Source organism: Ochotona princeps, chromosome 3 (assembly GCF_030435755.1).
Source record: "Ochotona princeps isolate mOchPri1 chromosome 3, mOchPri1.hap1, whole genome shotgun sequence".
NCBI classification, from domain to species: Eukaryota; Metazoa; Chordata; class Mammalia; order Lagomorpha; family Ochotonidae; genus Ochotona; species Ochotona princeps.
This window is the reverse complement of record NC_080834.1, coordinates 86,402,116-86,427,457: the sequence shown is the minus strand read 5'-3', so window position 1 is coordinate 86,427,457 and position 25,342 is coordinate 86,402,116. Positions and strand designations below refer to the sequence as shown.

The window sequence follows — 25,342 nt, the reverse complement described above, 5'->3', positions numbered from 1 at the left end:
CAGTAGGAGCTGTGTCCTGGTTGGAAAGTTCCCCAAATTGCCCTACAAAGCCTGCTCCCAGACCTGGATCTCACATGTCCCAGCAGGAGCAGCTACCCTACTTGGCTGCCCTTAGTCCTGGTCCTTGCATATGTGGGCAGGTACTGCAGCTTGACCAAGCCTGGCAGCCTCTTAGCCCCAGTCCCCATGAGTGGATTCCTATTAAGTGCATTCTGTGGTCCAGCATGGCTTAACACATCACCACCTCTAGTTCTCTGCATAAACCAGTGGATGCTGAAGTCCCAGAGGCAGGCTCACAATTCTCTTACACAATCCACCCAGGATCAGGTTCTCTTTTATTCTGGTGGGAACCTTTCTTCTCTCTTTCTCTCAAAGAGGAAAAAAACAGATACTGGTAAGAATCGCTTGTAATCCAGTGATTTGCCTGTGTAGTATATACATGGAAAGCCAATTGAGAGAAAATTCTTCTTCATCAAGTAATGAGATCATGTTGGCTTTTCTTTACCCAAACTTGTTTTGTTTAAAACATGGTTGAAGGGCAGGCCATGGCAATTTCATTCATTTGGGATGAGTGTTAATTTATTTGACTTTCTGGAAACTATTTTAGAAGATTATCATAAAACTTTTATATTTTTAAGATTTATTTATTTAGTTGAGAAACAGAGTTTCAGTGAGAGAATAGAGGGAAAGAAAGAAAATCTTCCATCTGCTGGTTCATGGCCACTATCACCTGGCCTGAGCTAGACTGAAGCCAGGTACCAGCAGCTTCCTCTGGGTCTCCCACATGGATGCATGAGCCTAGGGATCTGGGCCATCTTTTATTGTTTTCCCAGTCACATCAGCAAGGAGCTGGATCAGAAGTGGAACAGCCTTGACTCAAATCATACATACATAGGTTGCTGGTGATGCAGGCTGAAGTTTAACCCATGATGCCACTGTGCCAGCCCACATCATTTAACATTTAAATATAAGCAGTAGACTTATTTGTATCTAAAGAAATTTATAAAGATATGTGAAAGGGTTCTACAAAGATAACTATTTAATAATATCCAATGTGATATCTGCTTTAATGATACAATTTTATGGTAAACCTCAGTCTTGGGCTCAGGCCATGGTATCGACCTACAGTGTTGGTGTTCCATATGGGTGTTGGTTCATGTCCCAGCTGCTCCACTTCTGATCCAACTCCCTGCTTGTAGCCTGGGAAGGCAGAGGAGGATGGCTTAAGTCTTTAGGCCCCTGCACCCAAACGGAGACCCAAAAGAAGCTCTTGGATTTGGATCAGCTCGGCCCCAGCTGTTGTCATTTGGGGAATGAACCAGTGGATGAAGATATCTCTCTCTGTCTGTCTGTCCTTCCCTCTGTAAATCTGCCTTTCATATAAAAACAAATAAATCTTTAACAAATTGAAACAATAAAATATAATAAATCAGAGGTCAGCATATAGCATATTGGGTAACAGTTGTCCCTGTTGCTGTACTTTCCAGCTATCTCCTTGCTGAGGGGCCCGAGAAAACTTAAGCTCTAACACCCAAGTGAAGGATAGGGATGGAATTGTGAGTTCCTAGCTTTGGCACAGCCCCACCCTGGCCATGGCAGCCATTTGGGGAAATGAACCAGTATATGGAAGACCTCTTTCTGTCTGTCTGTCGCTCAGTCTTTCAAATAAAGAAATTTTAAAATAAATATAATCAATTAGTATATTTAAGTTTCCTTATCCCCTTCAAGTGAACCCAAGTCCTTTGAGCCAAGTAGTAAGACTTGGCTGCTGTACCCCCATGCAATAGCTGTAAAGCAAAGTGAAGAAGCAATTGCTTTATAAATGGATATGTGCCTGGGGAACGGATGCATGTGTTCTTGGGCACCGATATGAGAAGATTCCACTGGGGTTTTTAAAAATAAGAAAGTGAGTTATTACTATAAGCATGAAGACCAACAAAAGAAAAGATCAAGAGAAAGAAGCCAGCCGTGCTCTTAAGGGATCTGGATTTCATTGAACATTTCTTTCTATTATTTTGATTTTATATAAGATTGGGAAAAAAGGAAAATTTTAAAAATTCACATTTTCTGAAAATTTCCTTCTGTATCCCCATGGTTCCATTCCCATCTGGTTGGGTTTTCCCTTGATGGAATACAGAACAAGAACCATCCCAGCTCATCCCATTTCATCCCAGCTCTGCCCCCAGGCAGCTCCTGCTTCTTTGCTCTGGCTCTCTCTCCCAGGAAGTGCTGTAGCTCCTTTGGGACAGCTGGATGGTAAATAGGCAGGGCTGTAGGATTTTCTGTAGTAGCACTAAAGGTAAGGAAATGTGCTGAGTAAGCACTTTGGGGCTGACAGCCAAGATTCCGAGCTTCAGAACCAAATGAAGGGAAACCTGACTGCTCGTGGCGGGTATTGAGAGGGAGGGGAATTATTCAGCAGGAACTGCGGACACTACCCAGGCTTGTTCTCTGCACATCAACCATGTAGGCTATGTGGCCTAGGTTGGGTGGTTGGGAGACTCTAGCTCATCCATTTGTTCATGCTGGGAGGCTAGTGCTCCAGGCACACAGTCCTCATCCCAGGAGCTGATCCTGCTTCTCAAAATTGGATTGGTCCCTTCTTCCTTACTCCCCACTTTGTTGACTCTCTTTCAGCTTTCTCTTCTAGTCTAGGTGTGGATATGGCACCTCCCTCACTCCCACCTGCTAGAGTATTTGTTCAAAACTGGAGGTGGGGGGTGGCGCCATGGCCTAGCAGCTTGAACACGCCGGGATCCCATATGGGTGCTGGTTCTAATCCCACAGCTCTCTGCTGGGCCTGGAAAAGCAGTTGAGGATGGCCCAAAGCCTTGGGACCCTGCACCTTTGTGGGAGACCCAGAAGAAGTTCCTGGCTCCTGGCTTCGGATCAGCACTGCACCAGCTGTTGCGGTCACTTGGGGAGTGAATCATCAAATGGAAGATCTTCCTCTCTGTCTCTCTAAAAAACAAAAAACTGGAGGAGGAAAGGGTATTCTTTTAAATTATGTGTGCCAGGCTGTGATCTTGTAGCTTATTTGTGTTTAATTCTCTAGCAAATTTGAATGGATTGTGTTATGAGTTGTGCTCATGCAGGTCTGAGATTATACCTACAGGGTGGCAGAGTCAGGGTTTTGTTTTTCTTTCTATCTGCTGGTTCACTTCAGAAGTAGCTGGAATGGCTGGAGTCGAGCTGATCTGAAGCCAGGAGCAAGGGGCTTCTTCTGGATCTCCAATGCGGGTGTAGGGTCCAGGGCTTTGGGCTGTCCTCGACTGCTTTCCCAGGCCACAGGTGAAGAGCTGGAAAGGAAGTGGAGCAGCTGGGATATGAACCCGCACCCATATGGTGCCCCGGCGCATACAAGGTGAGTACTTTAGCCATTAGGTTACTGTGGTTGGCTCTCCTTTTTTTAAGATTTATTATTTTTATTGGAAAGGCAGACCTATACAGAAAAAGAAAAACAGAGAGTAAGAGCTTCCCTCCACCGGTTCATTCCCCAAGTGTCTGCAATGGCTGAGGCTGAGCTGATCCAAAGCCAGGAGCCAGGAGCTTTTTCCGTGTCTCCCACATGGGTGTCAGGTCCTAAGGCTTTGGGCCATCCATTATTGCTTTTCTGGGCCACAAGCACGGAACTGGGTGGGAAGTGGCGTTGCTGGGACATGAACTGGCACCCATATAGCATCTCAGCACATGCAAGGCAAAAACTTTAATCACTAAGCTATTGTATCAGACCCTGTTTTCCATTTTTAAAAACGGATTTATTTATTTGAAAGGTAGAATTACAGAAAGAGAAAGAGAGAGGAATAAAGGGAAAGAGATCTTCCATCCACTGTTTCACTACCCAAAAGCCAGGAGCTTCTGGGTCTGTTACTTTGCCAGGTATGTTAGTAAGGAGCTGGATTGGAAGTGGAGCAGCCAGGACTTGACGTGGCGATCATATAGGATTCTGGCACTGCAGTAGGTGGCTTTATGTATTATGCCATGGTACTGGCCCCCAGAGTCAAGTTCTGATCTGAGATTTTTCATGTTTTCCTGACTCCAAAGCCCTTGTTTATAATTCCTGCTCTATAGAGATGATTTATGGGAGTCAAAGGTGAAGAAGAAAGAATTCAGTGGGAAATAGAGGTGGGGAAAGAAAAAATCAGAGGCAGAGAATAACAAAGCATGGAATTTATTTAGTCTGATTAAATGACTCTGATTTAATCAATTTACAAATGTGGTCTGTGTAGAAAATTTTCTGTACAACCTCAGCAAGTTCAGTGGAAAGTCACTTGCTCATTTATGTAAACTGTTAAGTAGAAAATTAGAAATTAGCCTGTGTGTGTAAGAGGGGCTCAAGGAAAATCAAGCTGCTATGCAGGGGAATGTTGCAGCCTTTAGCAGCCTCTTGAGCAGCTTACCTACCCTTCCACACTATAAAGACCTGCTCATATCCTACTACCAACCTTCCCCCCAAGATAGACAGACGCCTTATGAAAGTCCTCTCTGTCCAGCTTCAAGTGGGCTGCTTAGCCTGAAGCATTGAGCAATAAAACGTTGGGAGGAATTTCACCTATTGACACCCAGCAAGCTCTTTGTCCAGGAGATGAGGATTGGGGGAAGGAGAAAAGGTGGGGAGAATTGGTCCATGCCCTTGTAAGTCCCACTGTGAATTCAGCTTGTACTCTCTGTCTTTGCTGGGGCAGCCACCCAGCCTATCAGGTGCATTTTAAAAAGATTTATCTATTTTTTATTAGAAAGGCAGATTCCAGAAAGGAGAGACAGAGAGAAAGATCCTCCATCCACTGGTTCACTACCTAAGTAGCCGCAATGGCCAGAGCTGAGCTGATCCAAAGCCAGGAGCCAGTTGTTTCTTCCTGGTTTCCCACATGGGTGCAGGGTATTGGGCATCCTTTACTTCTTTCCCAGGCCAGAAGCAGGGAGTTGGATAGGAAATGGGGCAGTCAGAACACAAACTGGTGCCTAAAAAGGGATCGCAGCACTTGCAAGGCAAGTATTTGACCACTGAGCCATCATGCCGTGTCCAGATGTATTGTTTTTACCTCCAGGCTCTCAGCCCTCTGCTGAGCTGCCCACTCTTCTTGTCCAATATACTCTCTTCACCAAACTGTGTACTCTTGCTTACCCCAGTCTGAATGGCTGGGCACTTTCTCTCTCTTTGATTCCATTTGGAGAGGTGTTGGCTCATTTGAGGGATGCCTATTTCATTAAGCCTTGCTACTTTGTTTAGCACTGCTCCTCTGGTGCCTGAATTTTGCTTTGTAGGAAGATAAGAACCTATTCCATTCCCCTAACAAGATAGACTGAAATAGACCATGTCTGTGAATGCACATCCATTTTTCGTTATTTGAGTTTTTTTTGCTTCTATTTTCAGCAAAATAATGCTGAAAGGAAAACCAGTTCTAGCAAAGTCTACTTCACTTAAAAGTCTAAATCTTGTGTTACATATAACTTTTAAAGTTCGTGACAAAGCTGGCAAACCCAGAGAATTCTTTGTAGGATGGATGTGGCAAATAAACACAAAATAGAGAAGTGAGCACAGAATTAGAATCAGTGTCTTCTATAGTGAAGTCAGCTGATCCCTGGTTGTCTGAGGCATGGATTTTTAATGGGTGCTGAGGGATAGGAATATGGAGTTCCCACTGGGGTGAGGTAAGATCTAATACCTCTCATGTGAAGCCAAATTCCAGGAAAGGCCAGCACTCTCAGTGGATAGAGATGGATCTGATGGGAAGCCTGTCCAAATCCGACCTGGGTGTCTCACCTCACCCTGCTGCTCCTGCGCCTTAAAGATACGCCGTGGCAGAGTGAATAACTGGGTATGTCTTCCAGGTAACTGGCAGAAGTATGTGCATGTTTCTTTTAGACAGTTAACTCAGAATTTGAAACAACATCATAGAGAAAATGGCAAGGATCCTAAACCCAGATACAAGTGAAAAGAGATGGGAACATGTGTTCAGTGTTTTAACATAAGCTATTATGATGACTTAGTGTAAACATTTCTGCAATTTCTTTGTAGAGTAGCCTTGTCTATTTTTGAATATATTGGAACTATTGGAAATAGATAGTGTTAGCTTTCTTTTCAGGAACCCAAGAGGCCAGACACAGCAAGTGAGCCACAGAAAGGTTCTTTATTCTAAGAGGGAGTCAGCCCCGGGGCAGAGGGAGAGTGGAGCAGAGTGTGTGCCTGGGAGAGTGGTGGTGGGGGAGGGGACACCATAGGAAGTGGAAGAGCAGAGCACGAGCAAAAGGCAGAGGCACCTTTATAGCCTCAGGTGGGTGTGGGCAGCGCGGGTCAGGGATTGGCAGATGTGGCTGTAGGTGGACACCAGCGATAAAAGTCTCAGGGGATTGGTAGAATAGGAACGTCTGGAATGGGGGTCACAAAGACCAGGGATTGGTGGAAAGCACTGTCTAAACCTAAAGGGCTTGAAGATCATTGGGAGTGGGTCCCAAGGGGACCGAGCACCAGGGGATTAAAGATAGTGCTGGGTAAACAGATATTCAAGGTGGCCACTGGGTCCAGGATGGTGGGGTTAGTCTTGCGGTCGCTGTTTGAGTCACTCCTGACAAATATGGAACCTTGAAATAAATGATCAACTTTAGAACACTGTCCTGGATGATATAAACAATTTCTTCTAATTTTTCATTTGATCATGGCTCACTTAGTAAAAACAGAATAACTCTGTGAGAGACTTCTCTAGTTTATTCCTTTCCTATCAAAGAGACAATTACAATTAGAACATGTCTCCATTATTTTTTTCTGACTTGCAGTACATATTATCAGCACTCTTTTAAGATCTTTATGCAGTCTTTACCATAAACAGCTCATTGCTGTGTTCCATCATGTTGCTGGGGAAGTGGGTGCAGAGGGGCTAAGCAAATTGTCTAGATTTTTTTTTAAAGATTTATTTTATTTTTACTGAAAAGTCAGATATATAGAGAGGAGGAGAGACAGAGAGGAAGATCTTCCACATGATACTTCATTCCCCAAGTGACCGCAACAGCCAGAACTGAGCCAATAGAAGCCAGGAGCCAGAGGCTCCTTTGGGTCTCCCACGTGGTTGCAGGGTCCCAAGGCTTTGGGCCGTCCTTGACTGCTTCCCCAGGCCACAGGCCACAAGCAGGGAGCTGGATGGGAAGTGGGGCAGCCAGGATTAGAACCGGCGCCCATATGGAATCCTGGCGAGCACAAGGTGAGGACTTCAGGTGCTAGGCCACTGCGCTGGGCCCAGCAATGAAATCTTGAAATCTATGCTGACTGCCTTCAGACTTGGCAGTGTTAACCCCCTGCTATACTGTATCTCATAAAGTTCTAGACCTGCAGTCTGAATTAGGAATCCTTTTAATTTTTTGGATAACATTTTATTCATTTCCCGAGCATTACTACACGTTAACATCATTAATTAGTATAATATGTCTCCTTCTCTGGAGTCTGACAGTAGGAACTTTTTCATATTTCATATACCCAACCTCTTCCTCAATAGCTGCTGAGTGAGGGCACCCATGGAAAGGACCGACAAAAAGGCTTCTTCATGGAGTAACGTCTCCATCTTGTGGAATACTTGATTATTGCTGTTATTATTAGTTTCAATCAGAAACGGGAATTGATGCTTAAGTACTACTTCCCAGACTCCCACTGAAGCTTTCTTTTTAAATTCGACTGGCCACTCTAGTGCTCCAGAATCATGCAGCTCTTGCAGGACAGGCTGTCTTCTAGCCTGGCTAATGTGCAGATTCTTTTTTTCTCTCCTTTTAGAAGCATTTATTCAATACTATTTATTGGAAAGGCAGATTTAGAGAGCGAAGGCGAGACAGAGAACTTGGTTCATTCCCCAGGTGGCCAGCACCAACAGAGCCGAGCCGATCCTTTGGGGTCTCCCTCACAGGTGCAGCCTCCCAAGGCTTTAGGCCATCCTCCACAGCTTTTTCAGGCTATAAGCAGGGTGGAGCAGCTGCGACACGAGCCGGCGTCCAGGTGGGATCCTGGCAGTTGCAATTCGAAGTTTCAGCCACTGAGCCATCGCGCCGGGCCCTGAGGTGCAGGTTCTAACTTAGAGCTGAGGAGGGAGGCCAGCTGTTGGAGCCGCTCCTTCCCTTCTACTCTATGATTCTCTGGTGGACTCTCTCCACCGACAACTCTATGGTTCCTGGGAGGTCTGGGAGTCCGAGTTTCAAAACCGTGGCGGGAACATGGCTGCGCCCGCTGTCTTCAGGCCCGGCTTCTCCCGAGTGGGAGGGCGGTGGGACGGCGGTCTGCCCTGAACGCCCCAGAAGAAGAAGAAAAGGATCGCCATGAACCTCCTGCGCCAGAGTGGGAAGCGGCGGCGTTCCGTCTCGGACTCAGACTCGTTCTCGGCCAGCGGCGATGACAGCCCCGCCAGCGCCCGGCTCCTCGCGGGGCCCGTGCTGAGCCCGCCTCCCGGCCTCGGACGCAGCCTGCAGGACCGCGGGGGCCGTGGGCGAGGTGGGCACTCGGGCTGGAGGTGCTGTGTGCCAGCGACCTGTGTGGCCGTTCGGGGACCGCAGGTGACGGCGTTCGGGTGGCTTCTAGGGTCTTTGAACCCGATAGGATTTCCTCAGTGGTCCAGATCCTGTCACCCGTCACCTGTCACCTGTTACGGGGTGGGGAGTGCTCTTCGTGAGTCTGTGTCTGGGGTTTTGAGCCTGCGATGTGGAACAGCGCATTTGGGGTCCCGAGGAAGGCTGAGTGGGACTGTAATGTTTTCTCGGGTTGGTTGACTTCCCTGTCTTAGCTTTGCCGTGGTTGCTCGGGGGACGTCCGTCATTCTTTATTGTGTACAGCTCAATTTCTTGTATAGGGTTTAAGTGAACTTTTTTTTTTTTTTAATTCCATGCACTAAATAGCGATTTACTGTTCCATAAAAGAGTGGTCAGTTACTCAACAACTGCCTGCGGTAAAGATGCACCTTGAATAACTTCATTCTGAATGCAACACGGTGGAGCTCATGTGTTAGATCTCAAACTCTCGATTTTTTTTTTTCCTGAAAGGCGCATGCGGACAGACACTTCCTGATGATGAAATTGACAAGCTGCTGCTGGCCAACTGGGGGCTCCCTAAGGCGGTTTTGGAAAAATATGACAGTTTTGGTGTAAAAAAGATGTTTGAATGGCAGGCAGAGTGCCTTTTGCTTGGACAAGTCCTGGAAGGAAAGAATTTAGTTTATTCAGGTATTCAAATGCTTGCAACTAATTATGTGATTTTCAGGATATCAATGTGAAAGGTGCTCTGTTGAGGAAGTTATGACTTTATAAAAGGGGATGAGAGTCTACGGCCATACCACCCTGAACTCGTCTGATCTCGGAAAAGGGGATGAGATTGTGCTTTGTAGTTAAATGGAATTTTAAAAAATATGTGAAAAGTCAGGGCTCATCATACATATGTTTAAATTTTGAGAGTTCCATTGTGGGGCTTCGTGGGGGGGGCAAGAAAAAATTCAAGTTTGAAGAGTTAGCAATTCTTCCTGTGTTCTGCTTGACAAACGTACGTCCCCGAGTGGAGGGGCAGTGGGAGATGGAAATCTGATCTTAGTTGCTTTTCATGATATAGTTGTCTTTATGCATTGATCTGCATATGCAGGAGTGCAGTACAAAATTCTATATAGTATACTTAATGGAAGATTTATGAGTTTCAAAGGGCAAGTTTCACATACACAGCTTCTAAGCTATGCTTGCCACACTAATTTTGGGTACATTTGATAAACTATAGGTTTTTTCAAAAAAAGATTTATTTATTTTTATTGGAAAGTCAGATTTACAGGGAGAAATAGAGACAAAAATCCTCTGTCTGCTGATTCACTCCCCAAGCGGCCACAGCGGCTGGAGCTGAGCCGATCCAGAGCCTGGAGCCTGCTCCGGGCCTCCCAAAGCTTTGGGCCATCCTCTATTCCCCTTGCAGGCCACAAGTAGGGAGCTGGATTGGAAGTGGAGCAGCTGGTACACAGGCCAGTGCCCATATGGAATGCTGGTGTGTTCAATGCGAGTACCTAGCCACTAGGCTACCATGCCAGACCCTGATAAGCTGCAGTTCTTTTGGGGTCAGTTTTTTTTTTTTTTTTGCTAAAATAGTGTTACCTAGAATTTTTATTTATGCTTACAAGAAAGATTTGGAGAATTAACTTACATGGGCACATATAAGGTCAGGCTGTGTGGAGTTATAGACTGGTTGGGTATTTTTTTTTTTAAGGTTTATTTTATTTTTATTGGAAAGGCAGATCTACAGAGAGAAGGAGATACAGAGAGAAAGATCTTTGTTGGATTTGAAGGCTATCAGTTACTGACTGTGTAAGCTTGTGTATTACAGAGATTATGAGGGTATATGTGAATCATTTTACATGTATGAAAACTTGGAACAGTAGTAGTGGCAGTTAGTGGCATTGGTAGAAACACCTGAGCATTTCGGTAGCTTAACCCAAAGTTTGGTTCTAATTCATCACTCTGATCATGAAATCACTTGCCACCAAGTCCTGTGTCTTTTACCTTAAGTGCCACTTGACTTTGATTTTCTTTCTTGAGTTTATTAATGACACATTCCATTATCCTCTTTCTTGTGTGTTATACAGTCTCCTGGAAACTGGTTTATCTTTTTGTTTTCTGCTCTTACCTTGATTGAGCCTTGAAACAATCTTTGTAAAGTGTAAATGTGATTTTGTTACTCCGTTTCAGAGAACTCCTGGGTGACTGCGTTGCTTCAGCATGAAGTCTGATGCTTGACACAGGACCATAAAACTCTTCTTCATGTGGCCCTTTCGGAACCCCTCCATCACTCCACTGGGGCTTGGGGCTCCAGGCTTACTGGGTTTCCCTCCATCCTCTGAGAACAGCAGGCCTGCGAGGACTGTTTCTTGTGCTTGCCATTCCTGTTCCTTTCCTTTTTCCTCCCATCTTCCTTTCCTTTTTGTAAATTCTAAGTTTCCTTTCCATACACTTCTCATAGCCCCTCTCCCTCCACTTCTTGAGTTCCTATCATTCTGTGTTCAAGTTGTTTATGGTTTTCCTCAAACTGAGGCTTTTCGCCAATTGAGAATCTAGATAAAAGCTAGGCAATCAGTAATATTCATCATTTATTGCTGGTATAAATATTTTTTTACAGTCTATTTTTTAGGGTAGGGCTTTTAGGAAGCTGATTTGAAATTGGGGGCACTTCAGGGAATGAAGATGCCAGTGCTTAGTGGAGGGCTTAATGATAGGTTAGCCTTAGTTTTTGTAGTATGGCAGTGTATGTAGACATTAATGCTGTACACCAAATATTAGTTCTCTTTATTGTGTATGATTGTGTTTTAGCGCCTACAAGTGCCGGGAAGACGCTTGTTGCAGAATTACTTATCTTGAAGCGGGTTTTAGAAACGCAGAAGAAAGCTTTATTCATTCTTCCCTTTGTTTCTGTGGCTAAAGAGAAGAAATACTATCTACAGGTAATGTTTTATTACTATACTTTAAGTAGTCCAAGGTCTATTGTTGGCAGCTTTGGCTTCACTTATTTGAAATAAGATTGTAAAAGTTGAGTGGACTTGGGCCTCTGCATCCATGTGGGAGACCCAGAAAAAGCTCCTGGCTCCTGGCCATTTGGGAGTGAACAGGCAAATGGAAAATCTTTCTTTCTGTCTCTACCTCTTTGCTTTTCAAATAAAAATAGATCTTTTAAAAAATTGGCAAAGAATTTAAGTGGATATAAAAAAATGTTGCGTGGAAAATAGTATTTTTTACTTCCTCCATGTAGGTTCCCCTCCCCTAAAAAAAGATTTAGTAGGTATTTGAATTGCAGAGTTAGAGAGAGAGAATGTGAGAGCGTGTGAACCTTTCCATTTGCTACTTCACTTCCCAAAATACTGCAGTGATTGGGCTGACCAGGCTGAGGCCTAGAGGCTGGCACTCCACTGGGACTCGCGTGTGAGTGGCAGGGGCTCAAGAACTTGTGCCAGCTGCCGCTGCTTTTCCAAGCACATTATAGGGACCTAGTTCGGAAGTGGAGCAGCCAGGATTCAAACTGAGACTCCTATGGGTTGACTCAAAATAGTAATTAGTAAAAATCATGTAAGTTTTGTACACTTTTCCTTAGGAAGTGAACAGAATACTTCAGTCAGTGTACTTGAAAATTAAAAATCAGTATTCTAACTACATAGCAGGATCAGACTGAAAAATGGAAAGGAGTGTTTTAAGGAAGCATTCCTGTCCTGAGGGCCATTTGAAAACATTAAGGGATGAAGGATACAATCTCCCGGTCTGCTTTCTCTCCTCTGTTTTCCAGCAAAAAAATTTATTTTATAAAAATATTTTATTCAAATATGTTAGTAGTCTTTATGAAATTTTTATAAATGTAGTGTGTTAATTCATTGGAGTAAATTCAGTATTGTGATTTCTGCATTGAAAAAAACCAGTGCATTGGAGTGGAAAGATCCTAGACACATGGGCCATGTTCAAGTCTGGAGTGGGCTGGGAGGGGAGAGGTGTGAGAAATGTGTCTGCTCCTCTGCCCTAGGGAGGGGCTTGGTTACATGTATACGCTGGGTGGAGTATCTCCTGGAGGAGGGGCATTTGATTGACAGGTGTGTGGCGTTTGCATGTAGGGGGGAAAGTATGGCGTCCAACCTAGCAGTCCCATTTCACTCCTTCCTTTAAGATTTCAAATCTTTAACTTAGGGGTATAGGGCTTGCTTATTCCAGATTCAGAAATCTCTGTCTCATCATGGATCCCTCTTACAAGCCAGAAAGTTTCTGGAGTGGAATGATTTTACTGATAGTCCAAAAAATCTGGGTTCTGGTCCTAGTTTTTTCACTGTGTCTCCAGTCTCCACACATACCCTGCTGGGATTTAGTTTTTCCTTTTAAAGTGAAGCTATTGACCCTTAGCATTGTGGGCTAACTCAATAAACAATCAAAAAAATTTATTGAATGAACAGCTTTAAAATTCTGTGGTTCTACAAATCTTTTTAACAGTTATTTCAGAGGCCAAATAGCCTACAAAGCTGGTCCTACATGGTAACATCCTCTCAACTTAGACCCCAAGTAACAAAATGATGAAAGGATCCTTTGTATTGAGAAGGTATGTTAGTTAAAAGTTAAGCTAAAAAAATTAGTATCAACAACCCACTGAAAATACCTTTAAATTTTTTTCTTCCATTACATAAAAACCTGGTCCTTAGCTAGATAATAAGACCGTTTTCCTCATGAAGTATAAGATATTTTCTTGAAGTATTGTATTAGTGCTAAAAAAATAGCTAGTTTCTTGTTTACTATGTTAAAAGTTTTAGTGCTTAAGCTGATTTTTCTCCAACTTTAATTTCTGTAAGTAGCTCTTAGAATTTTGTAGATTATTAAGCACCATAATTAAAATGGGATACTTGACTTAATTTGACTCTGGCTTAACAGAAATCCCTGTTCTAAACTTAATTATTTTTAGTATGTGATTCTAAAAAAGAGCAGTTGACAATAGTTTTGATAAATGTCTTGAGATAATTATCTGTGTCCTCAGATAGAACCAATGAATCCCTCATACATCTTGAATTGTTTCACCTGTGTTTCTTTTGACTCAATCCAGAGTCTGTTTCAGGAAATAGGAATAAAGGTGGATGGTTATATGGGCAGTAGCTCTCCATCAGTGCGCTTTTCTTCCGTGGATATTGCTGTTTGCACAATTGAGAGAGCCAATGGTCTGATCAATCGTCTCATAGAGGAAAATAAGCTGGATCTGTTAGGTAAGAAAATGAGGGAAAAAATAAAATTCTGTTGCTATTTTTGATGGAATGGAATAGAACTGTTGTAATTTTTTTATATCCTTGATGTTTTTCTGTTTGTTTTCTACATCTGGAGTCAAGAGCTAGCATCTGTCATGTCAGGAAGTTTATGTAAACTAAAGTTTTGATTTCTGCTGCTGTCATTGACATTTTGCCTGGTGCTTCTGTATTTCATCAGACATCTAGGAATGCTCTTGAAACCACAATAATTTCCCATTACTTCTTTCCTGTATGAAGCATACCAGGAACAGAAACAAGCACGTTGGGCTAGATCTACCAGCTCTGCATTTAGTTTGTGTATTATCCTGTCCTGGTGCTGTGATGTCCAGAAAAGGCCTGTGCCCTGAAGCTACTATTTGCCAAGGAAGCGGTCAGGAGCCACAGAAACTGATGGTGCCTTTGAACTGGGAGGATTTAATCTGCAAAGCCTTTCTCCGTTCATGCATTTTTCTTTTAAACTCTAAGGAAAGGCAATGGATATAGCTTTAGCAATAGAATTATTATGGTTGTAGAGGCAGCAGCAGAAGCAGCAAGAAAATCAGCTGTTCATTGAGATCCTGGTGAATTTAAACATACTATTGTAGCGCTGTGATAGGGTATGGGTGGAAGATGGGAATCAAAGATTTGTAAGACAGGACACTGCCCTGTGAAGTTTGGAGAGAGAAATCACCATCAGTTTCAGAAGTAGTTATTCCTTGTGACTGTGGACTTCAGCATCTTGAAGTCTGTAATATAATCTTATTATATTCAGTGTGCTTACAATGGACATCAGTGCCTGTGGAAGCTGATCTTATGAAAACGCTTAAAAAAAAGATATTGATAAATAATACGTTTTCAGTCATTCTTGGGTGTTATTCCAGACACATAGACTGGGCTCAGTTCTCTGAGAAGATAAGGCCGTGCATATGATCCTGTTTTGTAGTGGGGTGATTCCCTGGCCTAAAGGGTTGAAAAAAGATCTGTCGGCTTCATCTTTTTTTTTCCTCTTGGCATTTCTAACTTAAGTATAGTTGCTTTCCCACAGAAAAATAAATATACTGAGTGGCTAATGTGGATGTCTTCTGTATTTTGTTGCATGTTTATTTCTGTAACTGCCAATTTGAGGTGTCTGAGTAGTAAAAGAGATTTGCTTTGCATTTGATTAGTCCTCAGTAAGCTAATCAATGATTTTAAGATCCAGAATACACTGTAATAGGCCAGCTTATAATATCTGAAATATGTTTGGAAATGCTTGCCTGTTATGTGGAATCTGCTTTTTGTTTTACGGTTTTAAATTTGCATCAATTGTATATAATGACAGCTACTTACTGTATAAGTTTGCTTCTCAAAAAAGTGTTGGTAATATGAATTGTGTTAAACCTAGTGTACAATTCTTTAGGAATGGTGGTCGTGGACGAGTTGCATATGCTGGGAGACTCTCATCGAGGGTATCTGCTGGAACTTCTGTTGACCAAGATCTGTTACATTACACGGAAATCAGCCTCCTGGTAAGTGCCTGAAATAACTGAGTTCTTCAGATTCTAAACAGTATTAATAAAGTATCTGCGAAAGTTCAAAAGTGTAAAAGGAAATTAAAGGATGGGACCAGTGTTAAGGATGAGTGGATGAAGCCACTGCCTCCAGTGCCAGCGTCCTATAAGGGTGCCGGTTTGAGACCTGGCTTCTCCACTGCCAATCCTGCTATCTGCTGATGCACCTGGGAAAGCAGTGGAAGATGGTCCAAGCATTTGGGCCTCTGCATCCATGACATGGGAGACCTGGAAGACGCTCCAGGTTCTTGGCTTTGGCTTGGCCCAGCTCTGGCCATTACGGCCATTTGGGGAGTGACTCTTCAAGTTGAAGATCTTGCTCTCCCTCTTTTTCTGTAAATCAGCCTTAAAAAAAAAAAATAGAAGATGAACCTTAATAACAAAAAGACTAATTAAAAAAAATTTACAACAAACTTGTGTATAACAGGTCATTAGTGGTCCAAACAAAGTACTGCAGCCTGAACTTTTTTTAGATTACTTTGTAATAATTTTTTTTAATTTTTACTGGAAAGGCGGATCTACAGAGAGGAGAGACAGAAAGGAAGATCTTTCGTCTGCTGGTTCACTCCCCAAGTGGCCGCAACGGCTGGAGCTGAGCCAATCCGAAGCCAGGAGCCAGGAGCCAGGAGCCAGGAGCCAGGAGCCTCTTCTGGGTCTTCCACGCGGGTGCAGGATCCCAAAGCTTTGGGCCATCCTCAACTGCTTTCCCAGGCCACAGGCAGGGAGCTGGATGGGAAGCAGGGCCGCCGGCATTAGAACCAGCGCCCATATGGGATCCCGGTGTGTGCAAGGCGAGGACTTTAACCACTAGGCCATTGCGCCGGGCCCTGTAATAATTTTTTTTAGGGATGATTATTTATTTGAAATGCAGACTTAACAGAGGTAGGAGAGACAGAGAGAAAGAGAGTGAGCGAGCGATGTCCTCTATCCTGAGAGAGAGCGCTGTGTCTTCTATGAAGAAGAACTAGTTTAATATGCTAGGAAAAGAGCCATTATCAGATTAGTATAAATTCTGTGAGAATTTGAGACAATGACAAATATTTAGTCAGTGGTGAAGGCTGGGGATAATAATAGTGAAATCATTGATGCTTTACAAAAGTTTATAGGTATAGTACCTCAAACAGGTCAGCAGTTTACACATTTTTAATTCATTTGAAGATGGGATGCGATGATGTGGAAAATAAAAACCCTGCAGCAGCAGCCCATCCTCCCTGATGTGTGGGAAAAAAAATAGTCATGTGCACTATAATTGAATAGGACCGATGCTTAACAGAAATAGTTATCAACGACCAGAGACAGCTTGTACAATTCTGACTGAAAAATTAAAACTGGGAAAGCTTCTTGCTTGACGAGTATCAAAATTATGGAGCCTAGATTAGCTACAGATGAGAGTGAGCTTTCTGTGCAAACTTTAAACAATTTAAGCAGGTTGGGTCAAGATGCTGAGGAATTTTTTGGAAGTATTGTAATAGAAGATGAGACAGTGCTTAACCAGCACAGTCCTAAAAACAAAGCACAGTTAAGGTGGTGGCAACCAAGAAGGGGTGCTAGTGGTCCAGTCAGAATAGAAGTGGACGAGCCTAGAGCAGAGGCCATGGCAGCAGCTTTTTGACTTAACCTAATCACAGTAGAAATTGGAAGATGGTTGAGCTGGAAGTGTAATAAAAATCTCTCATAGGATTTGTGCACTGAAGCTAACATTTTTAAAGAAAAACTGATATTGTGAAAGTATATATTACTGAAGAGGAAAGAGCAAAAATCAGTACTTTATCCATCTTGAAACCTTAGAAAAAATAGTAGAGTGATACCAAAGTTTAAGAAAAAAAATGAAAAAAAATCATGAAAGAATAAAGCAAGCATACCATACATTCAAGTAATTCTACAAGCAAATAAGAACCCAGTGTATCAATGGGTAAGAACCTTATATTGGCATTCCCAAGAGAATATTCAGATGAACCCTAACAGGGAAATACAAACTCTTCGAAGAGCTGTTATGTCACACACTCACTGTATTAGTTAACATTGAATAGACTGACAATTCCAAGTGGTAGCAGGATTGTGGAGAAAGCATACATGTGAGTTGTAAGGATGTATATTTTTGGAAAGTAGTTTGGTCTTATGTACTAAAATTGAACACAGTCTCTGGCTTAGTCATCTAGGACTCAGTGATCTTATTCCTAGGTACAAATCCTAAAGAAATGCAGGCATGGGTACCAAAGGGCATGACCAAGAATATTACTAACAGCATTATTTGTTAATTGTTGCATCTGTTTTGATAAGCACTTCCATTTGTGTTTTATAGCCGGTCGGATTTAGCCAGCCCTCTGTCTAATGCTGTGCAGATTGTGGGCATGAGTGCCACTCTTCCTAACCTGCAGCTTGTGGCTTCGTGGCTCAATGCTGAGCTCTACCACACTGATTTCCGGCCTGTACCACTTCTGGAGTCAATAAAAATTGGAAATGCCATATATGACTCTTCAATGAAGCTTGTGAGAGAATTTCAGCCCCTGCTACAAGTGAGGGTAAGTCAGGACTTTTACATCACTCTTAGCAGTGTCCTTGTGTTCGATAGCATTTTCTAGCAAGTTGTTAATAGTTCTCAAAGTTTACAGTTAGAAGCTGCAAAAGTTGCAAAGTCATTGAATGTATGGTCATTAAAATTAATATTAAGCTGATTGGTGTCAACTTAAAGAATTGGCAGTGATGATGAGAGTGGGAATGTATTTGTGCCTTTAAATAATCAGCATTTCTTGATGTATGATATAAACAATAAAAACTTCTGTGGATTTTTCTTTTTAAAATGGGAAAGGTGTTATGGTTTTATTACACCTTTGTGGAAGGTGTAAATGTGGAAAATAGTTTTTGTTGCTTCATGCATTTATAGTAGGATGGAGAAGATGCCGCTTTGGAGTGAGCCTTACTTTTGACACTTAGGTATGACTGTGATGTTAGGTGAATCACAAAACCCTCTGAACCTTATAGATTATAATACTTCAGTAAGAATGAAGTGTGATTTTTAAAAAACTGTGTAGCACTTAGAAAGTGCATGGTCAATAAATGTTCTCCCATACCTCTAAATGTACTTGAGAAATTTTAGTTGACGGAATTTTCTTTTACTTTTTTGAAGCTTGACTGTTTACTCCAGAGGTTAAAGAAGTAGCTGATATGTGGAGTGGGACAACTCTATTTTAATGCAGATTTGTGCCTCTGGATACTAAAGCATTTTAAAGTTGAGAATAGGAGTAAATTTGTGCATGTGTGTGTGTGTGTGTATGGTTATGGGCTCATAGTCTCTGCATGCTTTTGATGAAATGTGGAGTGCAGAACGAAGTAACTATTTTATTTGGCATTTGTCACCTCAATAAATATTTATGTGAATATGTATTTACTGCTGTATTCACCTTCTCCTTACCACGTGTTTGCTTCTTTTTTGTTTGTTTGTTTGTTTTCCCACGTGTTTGCTTCCACTTCCTTTGAGCCACTTTCACTTCTGACTTATTGCTTCTGAACTTATGCACCTTTGATCAGGAGCTACTGATCTATTTAAAACGAACATCAGGGCCTGGCATGATAGCCTAGTGGTTAAAGTCCTCGCCTTGTACACGCCGGGATCCCAAATGGGCACCGGTTCTAATCCAGGCCACCCCGCTTCCCATCCAGCTCTCTGCTTGTGGCCTGGGAAAGCAGTTGAGGATGGCCCAAAGCCTTGGGACCCTGCAACTTCGTGGGAGACCTGGAAGAAGCTCCTGGCTCCTGGCTCCTGGCTCCTGGCTCCTGGCTTTGGATTAGCTCAGCTCATGCCATTGCGGCTGCTTGGGGAGTGAACCATCGGATGGAAGATCTTCCTCTCTGTCTCTCCTCCTCTCTGTATATCCGGCTTTCCAATAGAATTAAATAAACTTCATTTAAAAAAATGAACATCAGTAATGTCACTTTTCTGTTCAAAATCTTGCAATGACTCTTTGTTTCATTCAGAATAAAAGCTTTACAAGACTACAAAATCTGACTCTCCCTACAAAGGTCACTCTGTGTCTGCTGTTCCCTAATGTGCCAGCAGTCACCCATTCAGTGCTCTTTGTTTGGAATGCTTCCCCTCAGTCATCTGCAAGCTTTACTTTTTAACCTTTGAATATTTCTTTTTTTAAGATTTATTTTTTTTTTCTTGGAAAGCCAGATATACAGAGAGGAGGAGAGACAGAGAGGAAGATCTTCTGTCTGTTGATTCACTCCCCAAATGGAAACAATGGCCGGAGCTGAGCCAGTTGAAGCCAGGAGCCTGAAGCTTCTTCTAGGTCTCCCATGCAGGTGGAGGGTGCAGGGTCCCAATGCATTGGGCCATCCTCAACTGCTTTCCCAGGCCACAAGCAGGGAGCTGGATGGGAAGGGAGGCCACCAGGATATGAACCGGCGCCCGTATGGGATTCTGGCACATTCAAGGTGAGGACTCTTAGCTGGTAGACTACCATGGCATCCCTAACCTTTCTTAGACTTTTGTCACCATTTTATCTCAATTGCGCTGTCCTCCCATTGTTGTTTCTATTTCCTTCCCTATTTTATTTTCTTGTTAGACTTTTTGAAATAGAACATACTATGTGCTTTACTTTGTTTTGTTACCATCTCTTCTATTGGAGTTGAAGCATTGCTAAGACAAAGCTTTCTTCCTGCTTCTTCTCCCCATCGCCAATGCCTGAAACAGTGTTTGGCGCAGAGTAGTATTTAATTCACTTAGTGAAGAATGAATGAGCAGATAAATTAATCCATTTACACCCCCTATATAGGGGGTTGCCTAAAGTGTATTACTTTTCTTTAAGATAATGCCACTTCTGGTATAATATCCTCACTGTCAATTAAGAGTCCCAATATAACATCAACAGCAATTTGCAACATTATGGAATTGACATGGTTTTGAGTAACCAGTATGTTAAAAAACAAAAACAAAAACAAAACACAAAAAACAAACAAACAAACAAACAAAAAAGTCCTAACCACAACCTATGATTAGCTCATTGACATCTCAATTTTAGTTTATATACAGGACCGGACCGGCTGCTATATACCTTGAAAAGGCTATAGGGTACCATTCAGCTGTCTCGTGTCTATTTCATTTTAGTATTTAGCCATTTGTTGTGTTGAAGTATAATTTTGTTGATCTTGGCAGATTTTGGGATAATCTAGACTGGCTTGTAACTCTAACAAGATATTGGTCTCCCCAAGAAACTGTTCAACCCATCTGGACAATAAGTAGCTGGACTCCATGCTTAATATATGTTTGCAAGGAAAGAATCTTGATTGAATTTGAACTGTAATGCTGCATCAAGGTGGAGGAATCCACCAGGGGGGAGGGGAGGGGAGGGGTGGGGGGATTCCCAGAGCCTATGAAACTGTCACATAATGCTAAATATTAATAAAAATTTAAAAAAAAGATAATGCCACTTCTTCAATTCTCAGCTGAATCATTTATCAAAGAACCCTTTCTTTCAGATTTTTCTGTCAAATTTCTATAACATAGGTGTTAGCATTTTTTCTGCCACAGACCCGAGATGCCAAACACAGCAAGTGAGCCACACAAAAGTCTTTATTTTGGTGGAGGAGGTAGCTGAGAGGAAGTAGGAGCAGGGAGACAGAAGAGCAGGGGAGAGGGAGAGAGGAAGAACAAGGGAAGAGGCACCTCTATAGCCTGGAGGTGTGTCAGGGAGTGGGGGTTTGGAATGGCTGCTGGAGGTGGATAACTGCCTTGGGGGATTGGCGGAGCCGGAGGTCTCTAGCTTATCTAGGCAACTGGGCCTTAAGGGGCTGGGACTTAGGGGATTTAAGGTAGTGCTGGGTAAACAGGTATTCAGGGGGACCAAGACCTAGGATATTTACAGTAGTACTGGGTAAGCAGCTATTCAAGGTGGCCACTGGGTTCAGGATGGCAGGGTCAGTCTTGGGGTCGCTGTTTGAGTTGCTCCTTACAATAGAAGCCCTCAAAACACTGGATTTTTCTTTTATGATTCATCTATTGTTGTATTTTGCATTTGTTTATTTAGAACTTTGCTGTGTCTCTCTGTCAAGCCACAAACCTGAAGATTAGGGGCTTAATGTCTTCACGTTCTTTTTGCTCACCATTTTCCCCTACTCCCTGAGAGTTGAAATTCAGTAAAAAGAAGTTGAATGGACAGGAACTACTAGGGTGCATCAGAAAGTCTGAAAAAAATGAGATTAAAAAAATAAGCTTATTTGATGCAAAGTGTTTTTTTTTTTAATGTGTATGCCTATGAACTTTTTGGTGACTCCCTGTTTTTCCTTCTCATCTTGTATCAAAAGGTTCGTTTTTAACTTTTAAAAATTTTTTCTTTGTCACTGACTCCTGTTTTTTTGTGTGTTTGTTTGTTTTGTTTTTAATGCCTTTTTAGTGAAAAATCTTTCCACATGAAGCAAAGTGATTTGAAGATGATATGAAAATGTTTTGAAAGTACCACTAAAATGGCTGTTTTTCTGTTTTAGGGAGATGAGGACCATGTTGTTAGTTTATGTTATGAGACTGTTCGTGATAACCACTCAGTGTTACTTTTCTGCCCATCAAAAAAATGGTGTGAAAAGTTGGCTGATGTCATTGCCCGAGAGTTTTATAATCTCCACCGTCAAGCGGAGGGTGAGTTGAGAATGGAATCTTAGTGATTATGCCTGTTTCTCTTTCATCACTGCTGCTTATTGAGTACTCTCTTCCCAAAACTGCTTTTGTGCTTCTAACCCTCTCCTCCCCATGATGGGTATGGACACTTGTTTAGGCTGATCGTCTTCAGGGTTTTAGGGTCCTGGGTTTATGTAGAAAGTTGCTTGTGGAGAATGTTACTGAGAACAGTACAGAAATGTAATGTGTGATGATTAACACATAGTGCCAAAGAGACTGTGACAGTTTTCACAGAAAACCAGGTTCCTGGCTGATACCCACGATGCTGCATAGATTATGTATTTAAATAGGAAAGTCAGGGGGCAGAGAGGGCTGATGCAATGGCTCAGTGGCTAATCTTCCCCTTCTTTCAGCTGATCCTATAATCAGCCCTGTAGGCTTCTCTTCACCCTGAGACAGTTTCCTAACTGACTTACATTACAATTATCTGGGACGATTTACGAGTTCTTCATATCTAGGTCATAATGCATAGCAATGATATGACAGTGTCCAGGGCTGAGAGATGGGCAGTGCTACTTGAAAAGATCTGTCAGTAATCGTGCTTTGCAGCAGTTTCTGAGCCAATTCCTTTGCATTTAGTTCTATTATCACTTACGCAGGAAGCACTGGAAGATGTCTAGCCAGAGCTGCCCAGTGTTATTATTTATTTATGTTTTGGGTTATAGGATTGGTAAAACCACCTGAATTTCCACCAGTGATTCTGGAACAGAAGGGACTCCTGGAAGTGATAGACCAGTTGAAACGTTTGCCTTCAGGACTGGACTCTGTGTTACGAAAAACTGTACCATGGGGAGTGGCATTTCATCATGCAGGTATTCATATTTATACTCTGTTACTAAAAAATCTTCTCTCCCCAAATCCCATCCTTTTTATATTTATATGCATTTATTCTTGTTAAACTTAATACTCTTTGATTATTTTCAAAACTTGCGTGACCAAAATTAAGAGTTAGAGCAAACATGTTAAAGTTTACTTGTTTGTTTAGTATATGCATATTAGATTAAGATGTTTTGAGGCCCCTGGGGAAATGAATTCTAAACTTGTTACTTTTAATGAGTTCTGTTTAGAATACAGAAAACAGAAATTCTAAACCTTTCTGCATTTTGTTTTCTTTTTTTTTTTTTTTTTTTTTAATTATTTATTATTTAACTTCAGTAATTACATTGTATTATGTGACACAGTTACATAGATACTTGGGTTCTCCCCACCCCTCCCCAAACCCTCCCACCATGGTGGATTCCTCCACCTTATTGCATAACCACAGCTCAAGTTCAGTTGAGATTTCCCCATTGCAAGCGTATACCAAACATAGAGTCCAGCATCTTATTGTCCCGTCAAGTTCAACGGTTTCTTAGGTATACCCTCTCTGGTCTGATGACAGAGCCAGCAGAGTATCATCCCAGTCAATTGAAAGCTCCAACATACCATCAGCAAAAATTTACATCATTATGGAATTAATTGACATAGTAATGAGTAACCAATATGTTAAAAGTAAATGCGGGTTCCCAGCCACCTTCTGTGACCACCTCACCTATACTTCAATTTTAGTTTATACACAACATATAACATTCAAAACATAACATGTTATACATAACATCATATCATCTTAAATTAAGGCAAACATGTGGTATTTAACCTTTTGGGATTGGCTCATTTCCCTTAGCATTATGGTTTCCAGTTTGGCCCATTTGGCCACAAAGAACTGCATTTTGTTTTTTTTAATAGCTGAGTAGTATTCCATGGAGTAGATGAACCATAGCTTTCTTATCCAATCCTCTTTTGATGGGCATTTTGGCTGCTTCCATGTTTTTGCAATTACTGATTGTGCTGCTATGAACATAGGAGTACATGTTGGTTTCTCATAGAACAAGTGTTCTGGATATATTCCTAGGAGTGCTATTGCTGGATCATACGGTATGTTGAATTTGAGTTGTTTGAATATTCTCCATACTGATTTCCATAGAGGCTGTACCAGCCTGCAGCCCCACCAGCAGTGGAGTAGGGTTCCCTTTTCCCCGCAACCTCGCCAACAAGTGTCCTTGGTGCTTTTATTCATGTGGGCCAGTCTTACTGGCGTTAGGTGGTACCTCATTGATGTTTTAATTTGGATTTCCCTTATTGCCAGGGAACTTGAGCATTTTTTCATATGTTTATTTGCCATTTGGGTTTGTTCCTTTGTGAAGTGTCTGCCCATTTCCCGTGCCCATTTCTTGAGTGGGTTGTTTGTTTTGACATTTTGGTTGTTTTGTAGCTCTTTGTATATTCTGGATATTAGCCCTCTATCACCTATGTCGTGTGCGAAGATCTTCTCCCATTCTGTGGGTTGCCTTTTTACTTTGTTGATTGTTTCTCTAGCTGTACAGAAGCTTCTTAGTTTGATGAGGTCCCAATTGTTTATTTTGGTCTTGATTTCTACTGCATCTGGAGTCTTTTTTAGGAAGTGAGGGCCTACCCCTAAGTGTTCCAGTGTGTTTCCAACATTTTCTTCCAAAAGTTTGAAGGTTTCTGGATGTAGGTTTAGATCTGTTATCCATTTAGATCTGATCTTAGTGTATGGTGAGAGATGTGGATCTATTTTTTTGTTTCTGCAGGCTATCAACCAGTTGTCCCAGCAGCATTTATTGAACAGACCTTCCCATTTGCCTGGGTTGTCGTTTGTCTTTTTGTCAAAGATTATTTGGCTGTATCTGTGTGGGTTTCCTTCTGGCGTTTCTATTCTGCTCCATTGATCTTCCTCTCTATCTTTGTGCCAGTACCACGCTGTTTTGATAACCACTGCCCTATAGTATGTCCAGAGGTCCGGAACTGTGATTCCCCCTGCTAACTTCCTGTTCTTCAGGATAGTTCTAGCTATCCGTGGTTTTTTGTGCTTCCAGATGAACCTTTGGATCATTGTTTCCAGTTCCATGAAGAATATTTTGGGCAATTTGATTGGGATTGCGTTGAATGTATATATTGCTTTTGGCAGTATAGACATTTTAATGATATTGATTTTACCTATCCAGGAGCATGGGATATTACTCCATCTTTTGAGGTCTTGTTCAATTTGTTTTTTAAGTGGTTTGTAGTTTTCTTCAAATAAGTCTTCTACATTTTTGGTTAGATTTATTCCCAGATATTTCATACTTTTCTCTGTTATTTTGAATGGTATCTTGCTGGTTAAGTCTTTTTCCATCTTGGGGCTGTTCGCATACACTATGGCTGTTGATTTTTGTTCATTAATTTTGTACCCTGCCACTCTACCAAACTCTCGTACAAGTTCTAGCAGTCTCTGTATTGAGTCTCTTGGCTCTTCTACATAAAGAATCATATCATCTGCATATAGTGAGAGCTTGACTTCTTCGTTTCCCATTTGGATTCCTCTGATTTCTTTTTCTTGTCTTATG

The 25,342-nt window shown here is 42.0% G+C and overlaps 1 protein-coding gene across 2 annotated transcripts in view; it reads left to right on the top strand.

Annotated features, from left to right (window-relative positions):
• Positions 1-8,108: 8,108 nt before the first annotated feature.
• POLQ (DNA polymerase theta) overlaps positions 8,109-25,342 on the top strand; it is a 98,177-nt gene continuing 80,943 nt past the window's right edge. Inside the window, exons 1-8 of one of the 2 annotated variants that reach the window (XM_058661953.1) lie at positions 8,109-8,467; positions 9,013-9,192; positions 11,305-11,435; positions 13,559-13,715; positions 15,133-15,241; positions 17,586-17,805; positions 21,770-21,917; positions 22,622-22,768. In XM_058661953.1, coding sequence (XP_058517936.1) covers positions 8,296-8,467; positions 9,013-9,192; positions 11,305-11,435; positions 13,559-13,715; positions 15,133-15,241; positions 17,586-17,805; positions 21,770-21,917; positions 22,622-22,768 — 1,264 coding nt within the window. In that variant the 5' untranslated portion in view covers positions 8,109-8,295. Of the gene's footprint in view, positions 8,468-9,012; positions 9,193-11,304; positions 11,436-12,963; positions 13,064-13,558; positions 13,716-15,132; positions 15,242-17,585; positions 17,806-21,769; positions 21,918-22,621; positions 22,769-25,342 lie in introns of those variants that run through there. The other variant, XM_058661954.1, reaches the window with a different exon arrangement.